This window comes from Chaetura pelagica, unplaced genomic scaffold (assembly GCF_000747805.2).
Source record: "Chaetura pelagica isolate M959 unplaced genomic scaffold, ChaPel_1.0 scaffold264, whole genome shotgun sequence".
Lineage (NCBI taxonomy): Eukaryota > Metazoa > Chordata > Aves > Apodiformes > Apodidae > Chaetura > Chaetura pelagica.
The window spans coordinates 1,514,818-1,542,123 of record NW_009953064.1 but is presented as its reverse complement, the minus strand read 5'-3'; the positions used below and the strand labels follow the sequence as shown (position 1 = coordinate 1,542,123).

The window sequence follows — 27,306 nt, the reverse complement described above, 5'->3', positions numbered from 1 at the left end:
CACTGGCCCCTCTGACTCAGAAACATACTGCAGGAAGTTGTGACAGGCAGAGGCACATGCACACCAGCTGCTTCTCCCGAAACAACCGAAGTCACCAGTGAAGTTTGTCACTAATGACAAGCTACAGCTATTTATCCCTGCTGTCATGAGGACAGAACACCTGCCAGTTATGCTTCACACTTCTTGGACTCCCACAGCATCAACTCTAATCCTAAAAAGCAGAGCTAAGGGTAACCAAGACAAACCCAATTCACACCTCTGCAGCGTAACAAGGACTGGGAAGGGGGTGGAGAAGGGAGCTGTGCTCAACTAACATGCTTCCCCATCTCCTCCTGATCACAGCTGTCACCAGGCCATACTATGACTTTCTGATGCGCCAGAAGCATCCCACCCTGCCCACCGCGCTCCCTCAGCAGCAAGTCTTCATGCTGGCAGAGCCCAAGCGCAAGCCCTCGAACTTCTGGCAGAACATCAGCAGGCTGACACCCTTCCGGAAATAAGGGCAGCCCCGTGTTTGTGCCTGAACCCCTGCTGAGAAAGCACTTTATCCATCAGTCCTGGGAGGTGGTGCCCAGGTTCTTCCAATCCTTTGTTTACAGAGGATGGCACAGGTGCTCCAGCCTTCCCTACTGTTTTTGCAGCCCAACTGACCGCACTGGCTCCGAGGCGAGACACTGTATGTGTGCTTGCACACACATGTGCATTTGTGCCAGTCCCATCAAGCCAGCCTTGCACAGCACCTGAGACACAACCTTCCAGGAAGAGATCACAGGAGGGAGCCTGATGTTTCATCTGAAAAAAATGGTGGTTGCCAGCTGTCCTTGGATTCACTCCTTCCCACTGTGACCACACTGCTGTCTGGCAGCTGTCAGAGATCAGATGGCAACTGACAGATCTGCTGGCTGCATGTCCCCTGACAGGCTCAGAGCAACAGGTTGGAGTCACTGACATGACACATTTTCCATGGAGGGACAAACCCTTCTGTCCTCTGCTCACCCCTTCTCCATGTTTCTCAGAGACAAGATCCTCCTACATACTCCTAACTAATCCAGTTAGCCTTTGCAGGCACTCAGACAAAACAACAGTGAGTATTGCACTGTGACCTTTTTCTTTCCTTTAGTTCCACACCACTGATTAACTATATAGTGTATTAACTGTGCCAATCTGCAGCTTGAGTCAAGTTCAAGAATCTCTTTTAGTGGGTTTGAGTTACCTAAGTTAAGAGAAAAATGTGCCTAATTAATACTGTACTCAATTCCTGAGAGTCTCGTCTCTCCATCATTCTGCCATATTTCCTGGCCAATGAAAATGTTCACTGTTTGTAACGTGTTTATTTATGGAAAAAATAAGACCTGTGTATTTTGTAAGTCTGTAATTGTTCTTGTCAGGTGTTGTTAACTTGATGCCTGTTTTGTCTGTTTTATTTTATTAATTTTTTAAAAGCAAGATCAGTATTTGCAAGCCTAGCTCCCAGAAGTCAAGAGTCTACAGTTCGACTCTGAAAAGATTAAAACCATAGGTGTTATGAAAACTCCCACAGAGCCTCAATTCAAGGGGTGTTGCTACAGGTTTTTGACACCTTTAAAAAATAGCCACTTTAAAAAGGCCAAAAAAAAGTAAAACCTTGGTTAGTAAAAGGAAAGATTTGCCTTACCATAGTGAGAGTTAGAAGCCATACTGACTGAATTCCCTAGCTTAGGAGACATCCTGTGGCAGTGAAAGGAAGACACCCATTCCAACACAATGCTACTGTGAGTGGAAACTGCCTGCAGAACTTGGAAGTCCAGTGCTTGTTGATGCTGTAGCTGACTGAAGTCAGGTCATCCAGGGATATCTGAATTCAGTAGCATGTACGTCATTCTTGCACTATATCTTCCCTCCAGACCAGGGGCAACATTTAATTTCATAAAGAAACTTGTAAAAGTGACTCTCAGCCTGTGTTTGTCTCCCAATGTGTCTGTGTGAACTTGTTTCTTTTCAAAGTCACTGCAGAGATTCTGCTCTTGCAACTTAAGTGAAATGACCACTTATCAGTAGAAGCCATGCTGGGAGGTTACCCTCAACAAAGCCATCCTTTGGGTGGAAGACTGATGAAGCAGAGACCTACTGGTCACTCAGAACACTGATCAAGGTTAGCAAGTCACCAGCTCTCAAATTCCTGCTAGTTACTTAAATGAAAACCATGTATAGCAAACATCAAAAAAAGTTGCAGGGGATGCTCAAGCCCACTTTGAGCAATATGGAATTTAAGAGAAACAGCAAATGCCAGGAAGAAATACACTTGAAAGAGAACCCAGCTGCTCCTCCTAGGACCTGCCTACCTGCACAGTCTGCTGCCTGCTCCCCTGCCCTTCTTACTGGGAAAAAAACCCAACTTAACTCCATGCTCTTCTCCTAGGCAGAACCAGATGCAACATCAGCATCCCATATGGTGATTAAATTCCCCCAAACGTCTCTCTCATTCAGAAGCACAAGAGATGTCAGCCCAAGGGAAGGTTCAGCACTTCCCCTATCACCCCATGCAACACCAGGAAACAGGCCTTAGGACACTGGAAGCAGAGCCTTGAGATGCTGCCTGACTTGCCTCACAGGGACATGGACCAGCACAAGCATTTACATGTCTTGTCTGTTATTTGTCAGAAATGCATCTCTAATGGCAGGAAGCAGGTGGGAAAACAAGCCAGTGGGACAATGCAGGGATGGCCTTCAAACACTGCACAAACAGGTGCGGTTCACTACAAGTGGGAGGGAGAAAAAAACCAACCACCAACAGCAATAATCAGTCCTTATCTGTGAGTTACATCTGCATCACCAGCCTTACAGTGCTCTGCACTGCCCATCTTCACCCACCCCTTCCATAAGCTCTCATAGGCCAGTGCACAGTGGCAGCCTAAGCTCTAGCAGCCAACATGAAGATATTTTGACAATTGTCACTTGTGTTTGCCCTCATTGTCTGCACCCTCCTCTCCCTATCTGTGGCATGTTTATTTTGATTGGCCAGGAATAAAAGAGATCCATTAGGAAGGAAATGATCAATTTTCTGGGCTTACTGGCTTTGCAGTAAGTGGGGGAAGAATTCTGGATTGGACCAGAGAACATAGCGCCCCCCCCCCCCCCCAACACACGCACACCCTCAAAGACCATGACAAATCTTTACCTATTCTACTGAGTGAAAGGGTGGTGATAGTGGCACAGTGCCCTAAAGTGGAGCAGCTTTGAAGGCCAATAACAAATGCCCCTACCCTCCCCCAATAAAATGCACATGAGATTTGCTACACTTAATTATCTGTGCAGCAATACTCTGAATAGTACATATGGGCTGTGATACATTTTCAGATTATTACCACCTCTTTCAGAACTTTATCTCTGAATCATTTGTGTGCACTGGTCAGATACAAACCTTTTTACAGAAATCTTTTTAATTACCAACATAGCCTGCTCTGGTCAGTCTACCAGTCAATGAGAAGGTACTTATTTCTAGTAAAGAGAAATACATGCTCTACTTGACTGCCTATCAATACTCCTAAAAAGTGTCTTCAGTTGGGATTCTAGTCTTGCAAGAACCAGCTGGAGCTAGGATCCAACCCCTATGCAAGAATGAAATCAGGTATAAAAACTGACCACACAGCAGGTGGAGCCACAGCCATGACACTGATGAACAGGTAAGGCTAAAACTCACTTTTCCTCAACACACCTACCCACAGCCCAGCATGTCAAATGACCACTTTGTAAACGTCAAGAGGACTGCATCAAGAAATGCTAGCCTTTATTTTCTACTCAGCACCACTTCCTGAGTCTCTAACCACAAAACCTTTTATTTCCTGAACAAACTGTATCAGATCATGTGTAACCTCCATTGGTTTTAAATGACCAGACACTCAAAAGTCATCTCTTAAGTTACTGATTAAGTGGTAAAATGTAATGTCTGTTAGACAGTGGTAACAAATTAACCAACATGAATTTCCCTCTTTTTCACGGTAGTGTCTGGGTTTTGAATGGAGCTACCTAGACTGTAATGTCAATTTAAAGTATCAGGGACAATGTGTATGTAGGACAGAGACTGTTCATGTACATACACATGGTGTAGTTTCACAACATTGTCATCTAAACTCTTAAGAAAGGAGGTTTCTAGCATTTGAACTACAGGTCAAGCACAGCTTCTGTCAAGCTTTCAGAGCTTAAATGGACAACACAATCCTACCAGAGTCACAAGAGGAGTCCCTCTGAACCACGTATCAGCAAGTGTGAGATTTCAGTACCCACTCCACTGGAGATGAACATTCTACATAGCGAGAAACGCAGATTTGATGCCAAATAAGCTGAAGCTCCTGAGTCTCAACAGCACCAGTAATTCTGGACTTCAGGGTAGAACTTGCCTAACTACTCAGGAAGACACTTCTGCAGTGAGTTACATGAAGAGATTAAGACAACTTGATCCAGGGGCACTCTGGGGTTTCTTTTCTAAGGGATTTTTGGCTCTTTCTGTTCCCTTCCTTCTGCAGCTATCCATTTAGGAAGCTCTTGTAAAAAGCAGCTTAATTAGTATTATCTGTCCAAATACACAAGATACAGACTTATGTAAAGCATGTGAGCCAATCAGAACAACTAGCCGAAGCTACTAGTAAAATGCAGAGAACCCATGGCTGCTAAATAACTCAGTTCCTGCTCTGACCAAAAAAAAAAAAAAATAAAAAAAAATCTATTTTCAAATATTAGTTTGGAATAACTAAGTCAAAAAGGTGGGTGTATACACTAGAAAAATGCCTGTGCTTTGAGGTTTGACAGCATCAAAAGCAGTACAAAATGTCTTTGTACTAAATCAAAACAACAAATATATCAATTCCTATGGACCAAAAAGTTCCTGTGAAGCAGCCTTTAAGTTCTTTTCTGGTTTGTCTGTTACCTCTAGACCAGTGGGGTGTAGGGTGAGGAGTCCTGTTCCTGGCTGGCCTAGTCCATTGCCTCACTGCTTTCCACTGCAGGTAAGTCCAGCTGCCCAGGACACTGCTCCTCAAAACAGCACATCAGTCCACCATCCAGCAGGCCACGACGAACAGACCACCTGCATCTGGGTGTCCAGCTTCCTAGAAACATCAGAGCATCAGGCCTGTCACTCATCAGGGCAACTTAAAACTGAGGCATCCATGAGTAACAGACCTTCCTAGAGAACCTCAGCTTCAGACTGACAATGCTGCATTTCTTGGGATGCCAGAATAAGACATTAGCTTTTCTTATTAAAAAGGCCTTTCATCTTTTGAAAGATGTAAAAATATCAGGCTGTGCTCCTCCATATTTGCTGTGGTGGGAGCAAACCTTCAAATACAACAGAATTAAGCATATTACTCTTGTCAGTGATTTTTAAATATCAGTCTTTTGAACCACTTGCTACCCAGACTGCTTAAAAACTGCCAGCATCCTTCAGATGGTACAGCTTCCAGCAAGTGCAAGTTTCTTATTTTATTGTTACTACTGTTACTACTACTACTGTTACTACTTCACCTGTTGCTAGGTTTCACCTCTTAGGACAGTGGGAATGGTACTACAATCACTTCTAAAGCGTTAAGAATGGTGCTGTTCATACTTCATTCAACTGCTGAAGCCTCAGCCTGTGCCTGCTGCTACTCCAACATCCTCCTACAGCTGGCAGGACTTGACTTGCCTATTGACAGGTAGCAGTACCACATCAGTACAACCCTATGGACTCAACTATGATGTCCTGTGCCAGTCAAACAGTATTGAGTCCCTGTCCCCAGAGCTCCCAGGCTAAGTGAAGCTGTAGGATCAGGTCTTCAGGTAAGTAATGGGTTAAAGAATAAGAGTTTTGGTGACAGAAATTAAGTGAAAAAATGGAAGTGTTTTCTGATTACTTTAACCCACTGAAGATAGAGCCTTGTTCATTTAGCTTGATAGTGCAGGGGAGGAAGTCAATCCTTGAAACAGCTTGGACAAAACAATGCAACTCAGAGCTAAGCTAGTGCAAAAAGGCAGTCAAAGCTATGACACACCAGAAGGCACCCTGACATCTGCTGAGCGCTACTCAGAGACCAGTGGATGCCTAGCAAATGCTCAACAGCAGCACTACCCCAGATGTCACTGGATTTCTATCCCCAGCAACACAGCTTCAGCTCACCAGAGGCCAAAGGGGGTTCCCCCCGACACAGCACCCACAGCTTGCCCTGCCTTGGGATCAACACCTCACAGCACGCTCCAGATCTCCCATGCGCTTCCGTAACAAGCAGCTCCATTACACCAATCCCACAGCTTTGGCAGTGTGGTTGTTCCAGAAAAATACAGGCTGCTTGTTCTTTTTGTATAACACTCCTGTCATTTTCTTCCCTGCAACTATGCCACTGTTCTCTGCACGTAGTGAGCTTTTCTTTTGCATAGCTTTGTTACCAAAGCAGTTCCCTGTTTTACAGCCCATGCAAATGAAGTACCTGTGATACTTAACTCAGATGCTGGTGTACCTTGGTGTGTGACTGTTTACATATACATTTGTGAGATGGGAAATAAACAAGCTATCACATTTACTCTTGTCTAATTCTGTAATCCTCCCATAAAACATTACAACTATACAAAATAAGCCTTTGTATCTGCCATAATCAAATGTAGCTGTGTAACAGCATTCTGCTTAAGAGTTCTATCATGTGCTTCTTCCCTCTTTTCTCAGAAATAACAGCCTGCCTGTACATCCATTATCTAGCCTTATTAATTTTTCTATTACCTCCAGCAACCTGAAACAATGTAAGTGCTATCTGAATCACAAACCTTACCCTCAGCTTCAGCTATCTTAGTATTCTTACAGTAGAGCATTTGATCTTAACTGTGAAGGTCACATGATAACAATTCTTACAGTAAGGCTGGTAAACTGTGGGAAGGTGTATTCCCCTCCCTCTTTCTGAAGCATCAATCTGTCCATGTACTTTATCCTTCTTGTCCAGGAAAGAAAAAGCTATTGTAAACACTACAAAATAGATTGATACAGCCCAAAAATGAAGGTCCAGCTGCACTAATTAAAGCTGACAGTTGGGTTGCTTACTGCCAGTTTGTTTTGTCAAGTTTGTTTGAAGTATCTTTTAGATACAAGGAGCAAGCAACCATGGGTTGCTTGTACTCACAAGGCTCAACAGTGTTCCATTTAGGTCGGCCATTCTCTCCATAACACAGACAACACAACAATCCATGGCTACCAAAGACCTCTTAGTGATGCACAACTGAAAAAACCCCAAAAACTAAAGTACTGACGTGGACCCCATTCCATTCTGGATGATTACAACAGGATAGCTAATAACATCTAGGAGAGCATTTAGCTTTCCCCAAACAAGTCAGATGTCTTCTCCATGTAACACAGCAACACCTTCTATCCCAGCACTGGTATTTACTACAGAGGAAAATTCCCAGCTCAATCATCAGTACATCACTCCTGGTTTTAGGGGAGCTCACCAAGAAAGCTACTGCCATTATATGAATTTACAGCAAGCCTTGGAGTTTAGAATCTAAAGCAAGATGTTAGAAAAAGCAAACTTTTTCATCCAGATGTATTTACAGGAAAACCTGAACTCAAAACTTCTTGCCTCATTTCTGACCGTCACCAACTGAAGAGTCACTTTTCAGGCAAGGGGTCTGGCTGTCACCCAGTGTTCAAAGCCACCTCTAAAATGAGGAGTTCAACACATCCAACCTTCACAGCAAGTAGCCAACAGCCACTCATCAGCAAGAGATCAATATGCATGACACCACTGCAAACTGAATCTGGAAAGAGGGAAAAATGAAACTCTTACTGACCTACCACTTTCGTAGTTCCATGGACACATGGATCCTACAAGTAAGAAATTCCATCAACAGACTTGATGTTCACTACCACATTCTCATACGTGTCAGACGCAGGACAGTCATTCTTTGTAACAACAGACCAGAACACACATCAGAATCCCTCTAACACAAACATAAGCAACATCATTCTGAAGAACAGTATTTCCTCTTTATATCCAACCCCTGGTTAGGGATTAGGAATTTTCATCAGCTCCAGTCACCTGTAAAAAACCTCCAAAAGTATCTCCCTGCAAAATAAAACTTACCCCAGGATAACTAACAAGCAATTAGCTTGAGGTAGAATGCACTGAATTTTCATGGGATTCCTAGTGCTTGGCTACTATTTTAGAAGCTGAACAACTACCTGACTCAACAACAAAAGTACCTGTAGGATAATCTCAAAATCCAAATGCTATTTCTGCAGTTAGATGTAGTTATTGACATTACTACTTCCTCTTCCACACACGTTGCTCTTTACAGGAACCTTAACAGTTATTTTTGGAGACCTACAATAAATGAAAATACATGGTTAGTTCAAGTAGCACAGTCCTGTGTCCCCACCCCAAATACACATGCTTGCATTTTAACATTAGTGTCATTTACAGCCACCCACACTCCAAAGAAATGGGGCAATTACCCACATCTACTCAATTCCTCAATCTCCTTCTGGGGAACACTCAAGATTTACAACTGTCTGTTCAGGGCCTGTCACCTCTGATACAGCACTCATTTGGTATCAAGTAAATACTTAAAGCACCGTAAAATTTTACATGTGTTCCATTTTCTTTGTTGTAAACTGTAAAGCAATATAGAAACTCAAACCTGAGGAAATCCAGGAAATGTCTCCATGGGAATGAGGTAGGGTTGCACCATCTTTAGAATACTCTCATGCACAGCAACTTAGGACAGCTTATTACCCACGGGGAAACCTTTCCTGCCATGTCTTCTCAAGTGATGTCACGTAACCAGTTTTAACACTTCACATTTGTTTTGCTTTGATCAATCACCAGATCTCAATAACTTCAGTTTCAACATACTTGTACTGCTATCCAGCAACACAATCTTTTCAAAAAGGATGTCACCAAAAAAACACCACAATAAGCAACACAAGTCAATCTTTATTGAAAACTGAAGTATTAATACATAACAATTCTTGTTACAATAAACGTGCTTTTAAGAATTCAAATCTGAGCTCATCTACTCATGGAATTGCATAAAAAATAAAAAAGTATGAATTTTCACAATTGAACTGGCTCAGAATGGAATCTCCACTCTTTGTGTTGATGCAATAGTTCAATGCAGGAGTGAGTGATGCCTTAAAACTTATTCTGGAAGACAACATTGACCTAAACTTAAAAAAAGTACCAATACAACTGTTCGTAAGACAGCTTTAAAAAAAAGTCATAAAAAGGAAACCTGTGTCTATTTCATAACAAACATGGAGAACTATTACTGGGGCCTCTTGTACTTCCATTGCATGCACTCACTTTTTCAAATCTTAGACATGAGGGCAGCCAATAATAGCAATACAATAAAAAAAAACAACACTAACAAATCCATTCTACTTAAAACAAGTCTGTACAGCAGCCAGCTAAAAAAGCTTTCCCAGTTTGCCTGCTAAGTGCCCAAAAGTCACAACAGTTTAGAAAAGTCATGTTTCACTTTCTTGATGTTGAAGCTTCAGAGCCCATAAATTGTTTATAGAGTATTTTTTCAAAAGCACAAATGGACTCTTACTATCTGTGGAATCCTGATGTTTCAGTGTTATGTTTAACCTACACAAGAAAAGGTTTCCTTGTCCCCAGATAAGCACTGTTCCTCTTCTCTCTCTCCTGCCTACAAAACACACGTCACTTTCTTCTAACACCCCCCAAGCAAGAGGTGTACACAGCCAGCTGAAAACATCCTCACTACTTTAGAGATGTCAGAATGAACTTGATCTTGGCGAGGCCCAACGCACAAAACTCTCCTAACTTTGCTGCAGTTGTGCCTGTTAATTGGCATTTCACCTCATCAAATCTGAGCATCTCTGCAGGAAGCCTAGAGTTGATATAATAAAGGATTAGAAAGCTGACACTTATTAAAAAGAAGAATGAGCTTTAAACCTTCATGTCTTCCAAACAGGTGTTCACAAACAAACACCTAGATGTGAGGATGAATGGATGGCTCATGATCCAAGGCTGGCCAGTGTCCCCTGCTGGAGAAGCCTGGACATGGTGTGCCTACTGCACAAACTACAATCACCCTCCAACAACCACAGCACCTGTGTCCTTTCCCTCAAGTTCCAGCTGAATCATCATTATTTTCATGTTCTTAGGATGGGAGGTTTCACACACTTGGTATTCACTGCTCTCTGGCATAGCTGAAGCCTAGAGCTAAGAGGTGGGATCAGATTGCTGTGCTTACCTACCTATTCAAGCAAAAATATGTTCTAAACCCAAAAGAATGGTGTACACACTGTGCTTAAGCACTGGGGAGCGATTCCAAGTCAATTCTGATCATCTTTTGCTCAGATGCCTTAGCGGTCTTACTACTTCATGAAGAATAGACAATGATGAGTACCCTGGTATACAACTCTGTACCATGAACTATTCCCAGACAACACTAAGACATGGTGGTACTTATGGGTGGTGGTGTTTTGGCTGGTTTGGTCTCTGTGTTTTGTTTTGTTGTTTTTTTTTCCCAGTGGATCAAGCAATACATGGAAGGACTTCACTAAAATAAAGGATTTTTTTCAACTACCACTGCATCTAAGCATTTAACTTGCATAGCACACTCAAAAAAAAGCTTTCTGGAACAGCATTCCTGGATGTCTCTTAGAAACTTCAGGAGATGGTTACAACAAGCATAAGCAAGATCTAGTAGTAGGTTCTCTGTTCTCCTTCCTAGTTTTCTTAACAAACCACCATGCTACTGACCAGGGCTAAACAGTTTTGGTGCCAATTATTAGCCATTTTTCTTTTTGCTGCTGCTACATTTAAAAGACATTTTCATCAGTTGTTACTGACAAAGGGAATACCTCAGTTTTTTAAAAATACTTTATCTGAACTCAACACCTGAAATGTGAATTATTAAAAAAAAAAAAAATCTTTCTTGGACTTCTCTTTGTTATTGCTGCAACAGTTTTCAGTTCCAGGTTTTTAAGTAGTACTTTTTCTTTAATCATATAAAGCTCCAAAAGAATGGTGTACACACTGTGCTTAAGCACTGGGGAGCGATTCCAAGTCAATTCTGATCATCTTTTGCTCAGATGCCTTAGCGGTCTTACTACTTCATGAAGAATAGACAATGATGAGTACCCTGGTATACAACTCTGTACCATGAACTATTCCCAGACAACACTAAGACATGGTGGTACTTATGGGTGGTGGTGTTTTGGCTGGGTTGGTCTCTGTGTTTTGTTTTGTTGTTTTTTTTTTCCCGTGGATCAAGCAATACATGGAAGGACTTCACTAAAATAAAGGATTTTTTTCAACTACCACTGCATCTAAGCATTTAACTTGCATAGTACACTCAAAAAAAAGCTTTCTGGAACAGCATTCCTGGATGTCTCTTAGAAACTTCAGGAGATGGTTACAACAAGCATAAGCAAGATCTAGTAGTAGGTTCTCTGTTCTCCTTCCTAGTTTTCTTAACAAACCACCATGCTACTGACCAGGGCTAAACAGTTTTGGTGCCAATTATTAGCCATTTTTCTTTTTGCTGCTGCTACATTTAAAAGACATTTTCATCAGTTGTTACTGACAAAGGGAATACCTCAGTTTTTTAAAAATACTTTATCTGAACTCAACACCTGAAATGTGAATTATTAAAAAAAAAAAAAAATCTTTCTTGGACTTCTCTTTGTTATTGCTGCAACAGTTTTCAGTTCCAGGTTTTTAAGTAGTACTTTTTCTTTAATCATATAAAGCTGCCATAAAAAAATTATTTTTTTTTTATTTTTAAAAAAGTTTTTTTAAAGAGAAGCTTGATCTGAAATGTCTCTACTGCACTAGCTCTTTTCATTTGCTGAGCTCTCGTGCAAACACATACTGTGTATTTATTTATAAAGGAATTCTAAATAGGGAATGTTATATAAAAAGCAGGAGAGAATGTTTCATAAGACCCTCACTGTGTAAACACCTATTTAATGATGTACAGTTTCCCCCCGCAGTTTGATATCCATGCTTTCTACTATTTGCAACAAAATACCATTAAGATAGTTATATATACACATATTCCCCCCCTCCCCCTGCACTGTGCTTTTGGTTACTTTCCATATCAACTTCTGGAGACATGCTCCACCCTTCCAGTAGATTATATATTTGATCACAACTGGAAGGTGTAGTACCTTTTAAAAAAGGTACAGTTTCCCCCTCGTGGATGAATCCCATAATGCAACTTAGAAAAAAAAAAAAAAAAGTGCTCAAGTGAGACTGCCTAAATGTTATGGAATATTCTAGAGAGACAAATTCCACGATGACATTTAGGAATCTGAAGTTAGAGCAAATATATAGGAAGTTTTATTCGTTCCTTAACTATTTATCTATTGCAGCACTCATGAAAGTTCTCTCCTATGATTTTCAAACCTTTAGTTTACTTACTGGGTGACGAGAGAGGAGAAAGCAAAGCTTTGAGCTCACTCTTCAGAGATTCACTCCAACGCAGCCCTGCTTCATTCCTTGGCTCTGTGAAAATCACGCTAAGACAACACCACATCACTCTCCACTAGCTAAAAGGGACAAACAGCCTGTGTTCATGTTCACTGCACTCTCTGGCACACCTGACTGATCCAAGCTGCAAACCTACAACACAAATGGAGCTGTGAAACAGACTTGGACAAAGCCGTCCAGATTCAAATCAAGTTTGTCTGGGGTCATTTTCTGCTCCATATAAAAACATATAGAAATCCCTACACTGCAGTAAGTGCTCACGAGTAAGGTTTAAAGTACTTACCCAATATAGTTATGTTCAAGGCGTTAGAAATAAGGGGGCTGTCCACTGACAGTGATTCATGCAAAATAAACCTAAACTTTATTAAAAAAAAAAAAAAAAGAGGAAGTACAAAATAGGTTGAGTGCTCACTGTAAAATATAAAGTTACTGAAGGCTCTAACCACCAACAGGTTATGAAGGTAGGTGAGCCTTCCACCAGGGCAGAGTACTGGAATGGCAGCCTTAAATCAGCACTGATACTACCCTGAAGTACCTGCCAAACCTGTAGAGGAGCAGAACACCCCGAAACAAAGCATAACTAGATACATAACTTTAAAAAATTTACTTCTGAATGGAAATTAATCTACAAGAACAACACAGCCTGATACACCTCTGTGTAAACACTCAAAAGGGAACAACATTTTGTAACCATTTACTGCATAATTTATTGCAGGCAGAATGTATAAAAAAAAAAAATGGCATCTTCCTGGAATTGTAAGCCAAGCAGGTTTAAGAAAAACCTTTTTTTATGTGCAATATTCAAATTAAAAAATTTAAAACCTCCCCCATAACAATTTTGGTATACAAATGGGTTCCAAGGCTAGCCCTTAATCCCCACAGCACTTGCTTTGAGGTACTTTTTAAAAATTTAAGTTGAAAGAATTTCAGAAGTGATGCATTGCAATGAAATGCTGATCTGCAGTCAGTCTTATTTTACATGCTCTTCCAAGTGCAATTTAGAAAGTAAAATACCAAAATACTAAACAAACACATCAAAATGCTGTAACCAACAAACAGCTCCTACTTCAATTACAAATATTATCAGGAAAAAAAAAAGAACATCTATTGGAAACCTCTATATTCTGGCAGTCCTACTACAACATATCCATAGACCATACTGCAAGTAGCTAATAAGGAAATTGTGTTAAAATGATTTGTTCCCCTTTAACATACTCATCAGGCACACAAGCTTTCCTCAGAATAACAAGCAGCTCAACTCCTCCTGTCTGCTGTAGAAAGTCCCAGCATTTCTTAAGTTTCAGGAGAGCAAGCTGGATCAACTGCATACACATTTGCAACTGACTACAACATTCTTTAGGAAAAACAGCACGGATTTCCTGAACAGAGAACTAAAAGGAAGTGTTATGCTATCAGTCTGTGTGGCAGCCTCACTTTGACACAACTTGCATCATATGAAAGATAGTACTAAGTACCTATCTCCCCAGGACATGCAATTCATTCTGCAGGTGATGTCACCTCCTACTATTCCCAACAGCCAGTTTTGCCTCAAGGAAGTTTGCTTTATTTACTGGCACACACAGCATTACGTTTGTCATTTCATTCTGATCCTTAAGAACATCTGTATAACACTGAATCCTTGCAAGGAAAACAAAAAGGTATGAAGTAAAATAGTTGTGTTCGGGATTTCTACAGCTTGTCTGACTTGTTTTCCAGTCACTCCAATTTAGTAGTTGAATTTGAAAAGAATACATCACTTAAATAAAAATACGCCCCTTTTAAACTGGCAACTCCATCAACCTGAAAAAGGCTGAAGCTCTTATCTAATGTATAATATGGTGTTCTATAAAGAAACTCACTTTCATGGTTCTGCCTTTTAAGACCCTGCATACATTACAACAGTGCATTAGTGATACAAGTTGTAAAATACTTTTCGGTTCCTTTGGATTTGCATATGATGGTTTTTGCATCAGTCACTGCAGGTAGATTGAGCAAGCTTTGTTTTTGTGTTTTAACATGCATTCAAACTAGATACGGATCAGAATAATTTTATACTCCCTTTTTATCATTATAATTAGCTAAAAAATTGCAAGACAGTCCACAAAACAGGATTTGCTTTAAGACTAACTGCTGGAGTTCCAAGATGTAAGATATGCAGCACTGGAAAATCTTCAGTGATCAGGAATTAGTAGTGTTTAGCCAAGTGTTGAAAGCATTCAGAAGAAAAGTCCTGGTTGGAGGCATGAGGGCTTCAGCACCAACTTTTAAACCTCAATTTCTTGATTGCATATCTCCCATCTTCAAACCTACATTAAGAGGGGAGGGGGAAAGTAGGAAATGGTCTCAATGATGTGTGCAGAACAGTCTAACACTGCATGCACCACACTGAAAGACACACACAGCAGCTGTTAAGTATGATACAATGCTACCCTACCACCTATCCAATCGACTGACATCTACAGGCTTCTAGGTTAAAAATCCACTTCATTGATTTTCTCCTGCCATTTCATTCAAGCTTTCTGCCATCAATAGTAGACCTCTTCAGTAGAAGGTGCAATATTAAACAAGTCTTTTATGCTAAATTTATTTATCAGTAGTTATGAGTTTAGTCACAGCAAAACTTTGACTTTTTATTCTCATGTAATACAACACTCTTCAATGGAGTATTTCATGTGAAAAATTTCAGATCTGCAGACTGTGGTGTGAGCATCACAGCAAAGTAAGAAATGGCTGTGGGATTACTAACTCAAAGGGAAGAATACAGCCACCTGTAATTGCAGAACTCTGGACTCCTAACTGCTGAAACAGAAATTCAAGGAAAGATAAAACCAAGTTAACTGTCACACACTAGGTGGACTAAAAGGGACAATTTCTAGTTCAGCTAGCCTGACAAGTTCTTATTTTGAATGAAGCTGCACTCAATTTGGGCCATTGTGCCAGTCTGATGTGTATTACACTCCCAAAATGCATCCCACCTTATAGCAGATTTCAAAATTAAAGTCCTTTGCTTGAAAACTATGATCTAGATTTTGGTCTACACTAGTAACAAACTTTCCATTCTGACTGCAAGAAGCATGACCTGAGACTTACCTGAAACAGACTGAATATATGAAATTAACTCAAGGTTGTATATTTGTTTCAGCAGCTTCTGAGAAAGATTCACCCTCAGAGCAAGGGAAAGCACCTTGCCTACATTATTTAGCCAATCCAAAATAAAACTACAAAATTACACACATTGTTCATTCACAAATCACAGTAGTGATTCAACAGTTACCAAAAAATCCAATTCCATTCTTTCATACTCAACAATCACAAACCATTATGTTTCATGATCCCTGAAGACACAGACCACTGAAGAAGTCCCACTAGACTTGCCTCCTTTGAGGAGAACAGATCTTACACAAGAAATAATTTATGCATTCTTACTCAATTAGAATACTGTAGAATACCCTAGACTGCTTACCTTCTGAAAAATCTCCCTGGAAGAACCTGCAATACTGTCACTTACAAGAAAGATAAACTGTTTTCAATGTCAATAGGTAACTTACACTGACTGCCAGGATGATCACCACTGTGGGGGCACATAACTATAGGTTGGAGTTCCTGGAGCCCGATATGTGGGCATAGTAACTGGATGAGGGGCTACTGGAGTTGGGGAATGAGTTGTCAACAAAGTACCTAGGATGAAGAGAACATGTTTCAGTAAGCACCAATCCTAGTATCCTCCCCCAAAAAAATAAAAAAAGGAGGAAGAGAGTTAATTTTTTAAAAATCCCTACAGTTTGCCCTTCTTCAGATTTAAGATTCCCAGCATCATTTGCACTGCAACTACAATCTTCCTTCAAACATTTCTGCAAGAGAATCGCTTTGATGCGCAGTTGAATGCACATCAGGATATTAATTACTCAAAAATAGCTCTAGCAGCAACCCTGCAACATAAGCATTATTAACTGTAAAACTTTTTCCCACAATAGGCCTTACATGCCTTAAGAATGTTATGGTAGAAATATCTTGATCGATAAATCAGAATAAATTAATTTCTGCATTATTCCAGATAAGATTTTTACAGACTAAGTGGCTTGAGAACCAAACAACCTGAGACAGCAGGATCTCAACAGTCTTAGTCTACAGCACTGTAGAAACAGTAACAAACACCTGGGATAACAAAACTGCAGTGTTGCACATGTTACTTATCTAGGTTTGAGATTCCTTAAATTACATTATAATTTTGACAAAATAAAAACCAGAATCTGAAAACAAGCTCATGGCTCTTGTTTTTTAGTTTGAATTGAGCATTGTTTGAGTGCACGTGGACATTTCTTTGTGACTGAACATCTACTGAGTAACAAAGCATAACATTTCTCAGTAAACACTCACCCATGAGTCTAGGTATCGCTTAAACAACATTTCTCCAAAACACCACCACCAAGAGTGTGGTGTTGGGAAGCAGAGATCCCTAGCCACTGCCTAAAGCACAGCAGACCTGCAGGCAGTGCAAACATAAAATGCATCTCAGCATCCAAAGAAGGCCAGCAATTGGAGCTGTGGGCTGAGAGAACTGCATTCTCCCCAGCCTTAAGAAGTTGCTCCTTACAACCAGGCATAGAATTGTGAGGTGAGGAAACCAAGCTCCTGGCACTGATGAGAAGTGAAATTCCATACAGATACAAAGAAGAATTATTTAAGCATAATACTAATACCTAAAATGAGCAAGTGCTATCTCTACTTCCATCCTCTGAGATTATAAAAATACCACTAAACAAGTACACATCCTGATCTAGCTGGACCTGCTTTGAGGATGCTGGACTAGATGACCTACACAAGTCCCTAATCCAAACAACTTTATGATTCTGCCAAGCACATCTCTGGCATTTTTGTAATGCCGTTGTGTTCTGTCTCCATCTGAAAAGAAAGCTTAAGCAAACGCCAGGGTTATGAGTTCACATACCTGCTGACATTGCCATGGTAGTCCCAGCCACCATCCCCATGGTCACACCGTTCCCTCTTGGTGGTGGGATGGGAGCAGGATACATGGTTGCTGGCATGCCATTGGGCTGCACAACTGTGGTGTGGTGAATTACGTGGGGTGGTGCTGCATATAAAGGCTGTGTGTAGTAAGTGCCTTGCTGTTAGAGGAAAAAAGTAAAGAAGTAATTAAAGTCTGTCTGGCAGGGAAGATAAATGAATCTTCTTTCATGAATCCCTCATAAAAGCAATACATTATTCTAAAGATGCAATGTATTTACAGAGCAGAGGCCAAAACACTAATTTCAACTATTACAACTGTGTTTCACTGGCAATTTTTAACATTTAGCCTTTTTTAAAGACATTTAGGATAACATTCAGAAGCAGGGACCTTTGTAGAACTCCAGTGCTGCCTGTGCCTTCAACAACAAGGGGTCATTTGTCATTCACTTCCTGCATTTCATAGTTTTACATATATTAATCCATGACAGAACTAACTACTCACACTTTCACAAGGTTTTATCCAGCTACTTTTAGTTAAAGAATCAAAGGTTTTTGACAAATCCAAATAGACTAAGCAGATTGGATAAATCTTGTTACGTACTTATTAATTCCCTTCAACTACTGCGTACAAGCCAGGCAGGCTTCCTCTATGCAGGTTTCCAACTTCTCCCCAAATTATCATGTTTGCTGAAGTGGCTTAATTCTACAGTTTCTAATAGTTTTCAATAGTTTGCCTAGAATGAGACTTGGTAACTCCCTGAATCACAACAGAGGCATCCAAAAAAAGATAATAAAAAAAAAAAAGTTTGACAGTTTTTGACAAAATTAAATCAGGATATGGTAGCTCTAGCATTCAGCATGCATTTTTAAAATTACTGAATCTAGTGTCTCTTCAAAGACTGAACAAAATATCAGTAAGTGCAGAGCAACTGTCATAAGAGACAGAATGTAAACGTGCCCTCTCTAAATCACTGCATTAAGAATTCTTACTGCAGGCAACTAAAAATGAAGAAACAAATGTGATGTCAAGTTAAGAGTTCAAGCAGGTATTATAAGGCAAACAACGTACTACCCAAACAGGTGTTGGTTTTGCTCATTTACCTGTGCATATGGATTCTGCTGTGGATAGGCACTTCGAACTGGGTACACAGCAGTCTGATACGGATTTGGTGATGAAGAGTAGGGTGGCACTGCACCACTGGTGGGTGAACAAGATACTTTGTATGGGGTGCCTGGTGTATAACCTGAAACAAAGTTAAATCTGCATTAAAAACATGAAAAACAAGCGTCAGTACACTGCTTTCTAAAGTCATGGGTAATAATTTTGTGCATTTCCAAATTCTTTAATCTTTATGTGATTACTCAGAAGGCTGGTGTCAAAAACCAAGCACAAGTTTGGTCATTTACACAACACTGATAACAGTCTGGAAATATTACTTGACCGTGTCAACGAAGCATGAGAAGCTGCGTTTTTGCACAATTTTCTTTTCAAATCTAGGGATATGGGATAAAAAATTAAATACTGGGATTTGGCATATTAGGCAGCATGTTAACATAAACCCAGTTCAAAACACCTTCTGAGCTGTGCTAGCAGAACACTGTGATGGTTCACCAACCTCCAGTTACCTTCTGCAGAAGATAACACAACCTAAGTTGGATTTTTCAAAGAACAGAGAGACACAATCTGCACCTTCCACTCCAACTTACATTTATTCACATTTTTTCCCTCACGTTTTCTGAACTGGCTAAAATAAACATGAAAGGCCATACCTTTAAAACACAGAGACTATAGAGTTCATTTCAACTGCAAATTAGACTCCAAAGACACTTCAATACCTTTAAATTTCCTTTTTGTGTATTACATACATAGATATATCCTTAATCATCACTTAAGAATTATGTTTAGATGTTACAATTAGTCTACAGATGCCATCCAAAAGAGTTCTTTTGCACTCCTATCACAAGGCCTTCAAAATCAGTCTGCCTTGTAAATGTTGGGAATGGTTTCATTTTCCAGGAGGAGTAAGTAGCAACTGCTGGCTCAGACCCTACCTGAAGACAGCTCTTCCATAGTTTCTCCAGCCCCCATTAGACAAGATCTCAGGACAACAGGACAAGGTCTTTATAAGGCATGGAGGAGACCTATGAAAAGCACCACTGCTGCTGCAGTCCCAAGATTATACTGTGGCTTAATGGCCAGAATGGGAATGTGAAGGTCTTAGCAGCAGCACCCACAAGGAATGATATTTAGGATAGCAAACATCTAGCATGACCTCTTCTGGAGTAAGCATCAAAGCCCTAGCCTGTGTTAAGCTGAAAATATCTTGCGTCTCATGCAGGACTCCTACAGTAGGAGACAGAACATCCACACATACTATTTCTATTTAGGTGGAGTTGTACACAACACAAGGAAGCCAAAAACCACTTGGTAATTATTGGGAAAAAAAAAAAAAAAAGAGCCTACCACAAAAGAGATTAGGTTGACTTTAAAAGCTGACTAGAATGTGCTGACCTCAATGCAGAGAACAGATCTGAAGTCACACAGCAAAGAGAACACTAGCATTTGTGTTGTGAAAAACCAGTCACTGCAGGCAGCATGAGGCCAGATGACCTTCATTCCTTTTGCAGAAATCTGAGTTTCTTTCCAGTTTCATTCCACCCTTCAAACTAAAAACTGCTAAGATAATAAAGAAATAGGTCTACTACTTTTGTTTTTAAACAGAATTTATCACTTTCAGAGACCTTAATGAAAGCTACCACAGCACTTGCTCTGAGAGCAAGTCTTGCTTTTAGAGACAGTGAGTATTTGACGAAGTAACTTTAAGTTTTAGTATGGGGAGCTACTTGTGTTGAAAAACTCAGCAACAAAATGCTGAATATTACTGAACTACAACTATGTCCTCAGTCAAGCCCACTCTTATTCTAAAGCCCCACTGATACAGCTGCACAGGCAATCTAACTTCCATTCTTGAAAGCATTACACCTGTATATAAGGTATTCTCTGCCTTCCCATTTACTTTTTCTTCTCCTCTACAGGGAGCAATGACCTTAAAAGTAAACAACACGGCTATTCAAAATCACAGATATGTAAGAAAGATACCTGCAAAAAGGTACCTTTTTGACAAGCAGTGGCACAGCACATTCATATACTGCTTCATAATGTGAATTTGCAAAAGCTTTGATTCTACAAATAAACAGTTACATCTAAAGACTTAGTATAGCTGTTAGGAGAAAATACTTCAAGTTAAAATCTGCCTGAATTAAAAGATCTGGGCATTTCTAACTTTATCTCATAGCTTAAAGAACAGTTAGAAATTAAAGCTATTCTTAGTTCTGAAGTAAGAGTGTATTCTTTATGCAACAGCAATAAACACTCTATTAGAACTGGCTTTTAAAAAAATTAAGGACATTCAAAGACGGCATGGTATAACTTCTATAAACCTTTATTCCTTTTTCATACAAAACAGGAAAATCTCTTACTCTGACTTTGTTATATAGCACAAGAAATATTCCAAGATTCATTAATGCAAACTAATCTGACAATACGATTAAATCTAAAGCCCAGAATCTTACCCAGAAATCATAACCTTTTATTACAGTATAACTGACACAGGAAAAAAAACAACAATTAACTGGATGAAAACATCAGTCTCATGACCTGGTAAATTAATTACGTGCAGTTTATCTTCATCTTCTTGCAGTAGAATCTGCAAACTGCAACCAGCAATATTTCAGTTATATGATCCTAGGATCACAAATTACAGCTACCCCTCAGCTGCAGGATCCTGATGTTATACACAATGGAGCACAGAAGGCAGACACACACCATTGAAGTAACATCAACTGTGAAACTGAATGGTCTATTAGCAGTAAGAGCTGATAAGAAAGGCCCACACAGGGCTTTAATTTCCATGCTGAGACTTATGCCCCTGATGGGAACTGCCTTCCCTCAAACATTGCTCTCAATTAAGCAATCCAGTGTAAATGCAAGCAGGTACCTCCTAGACAACATACTTGCAAAAAGACAATACCCTACTCAAAGGATAGATTTAAAAAAAATTCATTTTAAATTACTGAAACTCAGACTATCCATCTGTTTCCTTGTTTTCAATTCAAGACTGAAGACAAGCCAAAATCCATTCTCCACTTGCTGTACCTGTAAGCTGTAAACTGAGCAGAGACACAGGTTGTACCAACTAGAGTACTTCACAGTTCCAAAGAAAGCTACACAGTTTTAAGAAGTTCTGCAGGTAAACATTTTTGGTTACTTAAGTCTCTCTCTTGCTTCAGTAATTGCTGACACACCCTTTTAAGAAATCAAAACAGGAAAGCTGGACAGGGACTTTTTGTAAGGGCCTGTAGTGATGGGATGAGAGGGAACTATTTCAAACTGAAAGAGGAGAGATTTTGATTGGACATGAGGAAGAGATTTTTTACAGTGAGGGTAGTGAGACACTGACATGGGTTGCCCAGGGATGCTGTAGAAGCCCAACCCCGGACATGTTAAAGGTCATGATGGATGGGGCCTGGAGAGACCTTGTCTAGTCGGAGGTGTCCCTGTCCATGCAGATGGGTTAGAACTAGGTGATCTTTAAGGTCCCTTCCAACCCAAACCACACTGTGATTCCTAAGCAGCATATCAGTCCTCCTCACTTGTCACACGGAGTCTGATTGAAAATTAAAAAAAATTTATTTTGTAAAATAAATTATTATTCAGTTTAGAACACAGTAAGCAGGACTTGGAGCTACAGTGAAGAGTCAGATGAAGCATTCATGTTTTACAGGAGACTCCTGTAGCTAACAAAACGCCTCATGTCACAAGCACTGAACTTCAATACTGCCAGCAGACTTCACAACAGAAGCTTCCCAATTTCAAGCTGCATCCTTTCCTATCCCCACAAATTCCATATGGGAGTTCAGGGACAAATTTAGTGATGTGCCATGTGTATCTCTGAAAAACTGGCATAATGTATTCAAATGACAGAGTTCCTGAAGATGGCCCAGACCTACTTAACAAAGCAATGTAAGGAATTCCTGACTATGCAAAATAAACACAGTGAAAATACTGTTCTAGCAGATGCATGTTCCTGGTTTGAGTGGAAATCAAATGCTACCGATTTCTGCTTTGTTTCAAGCACGTGAAAATAATCATCTTCTAAAAGATGAAATAAGAACTACATAAAACAATCTAAGTGAATTGCACTGGTTCTTCTTGTGTCTGTTTTTCCTTTTCCTATGCTCACCATATTCCATCTCTCTTAAGTGACAATCATGCAAGTGTTGTTACCTAAATCTTTAACCTGTATCTACTATGGACAAACCAGTGTTATCCAGCAACCAACTTTCTGAACAATTAGTTTGTGGAAAACAAGTTTGTGGAAAAGGGCAGAAAGCTGAACTTGGAAAGAAATATGGTTTAAGAAATGGATTAAAAAGAAGAATTTTTAAGACAACAGAAGGAAAAACAGGAATCTGGAAACAAGCAGGAGGATGCAAAGCAAGAATCAAGAAAGAAACAGTGAAGGGAAACACGATGGGATCTTCAAACATCAGCCTGAAATATAGAAAAAGCTAAAACCAGCTTTTCCCTTCTCTGAAGGCAAAAGTAGTGTGACTTAAGATTATGCTAATTGTAATTTAACAGATACTCCCTATGAGTCCTATTCAATGTAATGTAAAACATATCCCACAGTACAAGTGTTACTGTAAGCTCCTATATCTTTTCTGTTCTCAGTTCTTACAACTTCCAAACTTCATGTAACTGCTTTGACGAAATACTACACATACCTGTCTGGAAGGTAGGATTTGCTCCAGGATACATATTAGGGGAATAGGCAGGAGCAGCTGCTGCATAGCCCATTGGGAAGCCAGCTAGAAGAAAGAACACATCAAAGTTACTTTCTAGACTGCTCTGAATTGAGAAGAGCTAAGAGATGGCCTTCAACCACACCTCAACTAACACATGGGACTCCTCCCAGGCCACCTGCAGCTGAATGCAAGATGAAGGGAACAGCTAAGGAGTCACAAGTTCCACTTTCCCTTATATCCCTGTTTTCAGAAAATCCCAAAGTTGGCCAAGTAACTCTTAAGTTAGCTGGACAACAAAGTTTTGTGCAACTATGTGACCCTCCTCCCTTGTCACAACTTTTAAGGCCTAATGTACATACAATATTTATCTGATGGGATTTTTCCACATAAGTAAATCCCTAAAAAAAAAAATCAGTGATTCAGATTCTCCAGGTCAGAGCTACCCCAAGTAGAGTACAAAGTAACCTTGTATAGTCACAATGCTTGTTCCATTTCACATAGATTGGTTTTTACACTCAGTATCAAACAAGCTAACCTTGTGCGAAGAATAGACTATGACAGTTATAAGTTACAAGTGATTTGCCACTGTATTGGCAAAACAGTAAACACTTCTACCCCAGAATGTTAAGAACCACTATGGCTGATGTAACATTGAGATATATTGGTCTCAACCAAGGCAAAAACAACATTAGCAAAAGCTACAGTTACTTGATAGATACAAAGTTTGTTTATATTGTAATAAGTGAAATTGCTGAAATAATCATAGCACTTAATTTTTCCAGGAACTTATTTGCATTATTCCCATCCATAAAACTGAGAAATATCTGGATTTAGAAACACAGAGTTGCTACTACATTTTGTTAACAACATATAATGATTTCAACTTTGAGATACAAGGAAATTACTACTTGCATATTCTAAAGCTACTAGTTTTAATCTGCTATTCATATTTGAAGGGTTTCTATTTTGCTATAAATACTAGAGTCCTTTAGCAATTATGCCTAACAATAAAAATTCCTTAGCTTGGGACTACATATGCTAACCTAGTTTTGTAGAGCACTCTGTATACATATCAAATGACATACACTTGGCACTACTAAGTACCCATCAAGGATAAGACTAAGAAAACAGGCTGAAAAATCAAAACGTAAAAATAACATGCCATTCATAACAAGTTGTTGGAGTGTAAATAGCTCATAAGACTTCAAATTCCCAAGCTGCTAATGAAAAGCTTTAGTACAGCTCTACTCAAACTGACTGCCTATGTGCAACATTATTTATGTTGTATACATTTTCAGTCCTCTATTCTTTCTTCACAGGCTCAGCTCCACAGCAGAGCACTCTGAGCTGTTCAAGAAACAAGTTGTGAAAAATGTAGCTATGACAAGCAGCAGTTTTGATTTCTATTCAGAACTTTCATCCATGCAAGAACATTTGGATATTGATTCCTCGCCATAGTAAACCCATCCAACAACATCAAATAGGTGTAGTATAATAAAAACAGCTATTAAATATGCAACTGCTTCAGAAACACAGTCCCTTTAAATAATACATCCTACCCAGCGATATGTTCATTACTTTTTATTACCATGCAACCCATGTAAATTCAATTATCCTGAATGGAAAATCTGCAGCTTTTTATTTAGGAAAGGCAAAGAAGGGAGACTTAGCCATGCAGCCATTTTTAAAAAAAACCCTAACATGCAATTATACTTTTGGTTTTAGAGAATGTGTTTTGTATTTATCGCACAATCTTTAAGCCTAAACCAGGCAGCTCAGCAAACTATCTGTAACACTGTAACACTATAGAACTCACTGACTAAGCTGCATGTAGGGGTCACAGTTGTGCAAAGTGACTGGCTGCTGTCAAGAGGAATTCTGAGTGATCAACTTGTAGAATGATATTGAAGGCAGTTTTGTAATAATTTCACATCAATTCCCTATATTTTAGTTATGCTAATTTACAACCAAGTGAAGACTGGCAAATATCCAGTACCTAAATAATTCAATGGGTACTCTAATATGTGTAACAGTAGGAAAAGAGATTAGAAATTGTAATGTTGTTTAAACTGCTATTTATGAATCTACCATGGTGTACTTTCCTAAGTAAATTAAACTACCCCTTAGATCAGTACAACCAACTCTGGTTAATGTAATGTTTAGAAAATTAACGAGATAAAAATACAAAGTTGTATTTAAATAATTATTAATAATTTTTACCTAAAGCAAAAGAAAACCTTGACAAAGCAATGTATTATGAACATAGAAATAACTGTAATGTAGCTGACATTAATTAGCAAACCACTGCTGCTTGCCTTACTACAAAATTATTGTAGGCCATATAACTAAGACAGCTCCAAAGAATAAAACCATCCTGCAGGTCTTAGAGCTACACAGCACCAGCTTTGTAATTTATTACTGCACCATTTCATTCGCTCAAACTTAAAAGCACTGCAATACAGTCTGGCTTTTCCCCTTATACTGTAGAAATCAAGGATGGTATACTAGTTTAAAGGAAAAATTCAAAGTGTCTGAGAAGTTTTTAACAGTTTAAACAGTTTTTCACCAGCATTTAAAAGGAACAGAGAAAATTGGCAATGGGATAACAGCAACTCTAGGACACCACCTAAGCTGAAAAACAAATTTAAAAACTGGAAATACCAGTAGGAAAATCTAGTACAGCTACAAAGAATATCAACAATCATAGCACAGAACACTCTCTTGCTGCCAATGCAGGCACAACTAAATCAGAAACAGCCTCCCTACAGAAGTGAAAAAAGTTAAATTGCTTATGATACATAAAATCTGAGCTGAAAAGACCTTCAAGCCTCTTCCAGGATGGAATAATTTCCTCACCCCACAGATATCAGAAAACAAGGCTGCATAAAGACATACTGCTTGAAATGTCTCATGGAGGCACCAGCCCCTTCTCTTTGGTCTTCCTAGAAAGTTCTGTCCAAATATAATTATTGTCTTATCCAGCTCCTGAACTATGTAACATCAGAAATTAAGCATTCTCACACACACATAAGGAGATGAGGGGAAAAAAAAACCTGGTGACAAACCTGAAGACAAATGAGAAGCACAGAAAGCAATAAATAGACGCAATTTATATTTTAAAACCAAATTTTTGCCATTTTCTTGGCCCCACCTTTGATACTTGCTTTGGGCAGTCATAGAATATATATAAGAGGGTAGAAAGGTTTACTGCACCAGCCAACTAACAACAGAAATAGACTGACTCCTCTCCTTACAGGGCATAATTATTAGAGCTCCTAAAATAAGCCGCTTTGGAAGAAATATTTAAGCTAGAAATACCACACCACAACATGAATTATGAAATGCCACTTTTAAAATAAAAGAACAACACTCAAATCCCAAAACTCATTCATAAGCGACCATTTCTTCTTGATTATAAACTAAGACCAGTGTAACTGAAACTCATAAAAAACCAGAGTTACTTACCTGGATAACCAATTCCTTTGGCATTTGCATAGGGAACCCCAGAAGACCCAGGGCTATACACAGGATTCATGATTTCAGTAACTAAATAAGAAAAAAAAAAGAAAAGCATTTACTTGAGTTTAGGGAAAGTTTGAAATCTCAGCAATCAAAATGGAATTGGAAATGAGGAAAGCATATCAGAAGAAAAAGTAACAGAAGAAAAAGCAGCAATTCCACTACTCATCAATATTGAAACTAGCTACAATCAAGAGAGAGTCACTGTGGAAGTTTCAAAGCATCACAACCCTCAGGCACCAAGAAATTGTCTCAGTAATGAAACATTCCCTGTTGCAGGACACGCTTTCAAAATATATCCACCCCTAAGAGGACCTCATGGTGCACAAATCCCTAAGCCACTGCACGACTGCCCAAGTGCTGGGCTTCTCTCTCCATGTCATCTATCAATCATTTATGTCTCTTCCATCTAGCAAACTTGGTTTCTTGCTGTTTACTTCCTGAAGCATCCAGCCCCGAGATGCAAGTACTTCTGGTTTATTACTACCAGGCATTTCAAGCCTTTGATTCCAGTCCTTTAACAGCAATTAATTCAACCACGAGTAAC

General features: G+C 39.5%; 2 protein-coding genes across 2 annotated transcripts in view; one reads left to right on the top strand and one right to left on the bottom strand.

The window, feature by feature from the left end:
- The window catches only part of ARHGEF4 (Rho guanine nucleotide exchange factor (GEF) 4), a 91,476-nt gene extending 90,976 nt beyond the window's left edge, over positions 1-500 (top strand). The window contains exon 12 of the mRNA XM_009996735.1: positions 343-500. Coding sequence (XP_009995037.1) covers positions 343-500 — 158 coding nt within the window. The remainder of the gene's footprint in view (positions 1-342) is intronic.
- Positions 501-14,064: 13,564 nt separating this feature from the next.
- On the bottom strand, positions 14,065-26,781 carry FAM168B (family with sequence similarity 168, member B). The gene is made up of 6 exons (XM_009996734.1): positions 26,706-26,781; positions 23,220-23,303; positions 18,534-18,676; positions 17,413-17,590; positions 16,013-16,142; positions 14,065-14,770 (listed from the first exon to the last, which is right to left on the bottom strand). Exons 1-5 carry the CDS (start codon positions 26,773-26,775, stop codon positions 16,030-16,032), a joined length of 588 nt encoding a protein of 195 aa, XP_009995036.1. The 5' UTR covers positions 26,776-26,781; the 3' UTR covers positions 14,065-14,770; positions 16,013-16,029.
- Between the last annotated feature and the right edge of the window lie 525 nt (positions 26,782-27,306).

Bases quoted from the DNA above. Each gene is read 5' to 3' on its own strand.
- FAM168B (XM_009996734.1), bottom strand. From the start codon at position 26,775: ATGAATCCTGTGTATAGCCCTGGGTCTTCTGGGGTTCCCTATGCAAAT. The intron at 18,677-23,219 runs GTATGTGTAGTA...ACTTTGTTTCAG, and splicing joins AAATCCTACCTTCCAGACAG to GTTATACACCAGGCACCCCA. The intron at 16,143-17,412 runs GTATGTGAACTC...TCTTCATCCTAG, and splicing joins TACCATGGCAATGTCAGCAG to GTACTTTGTTGACAACTCAT.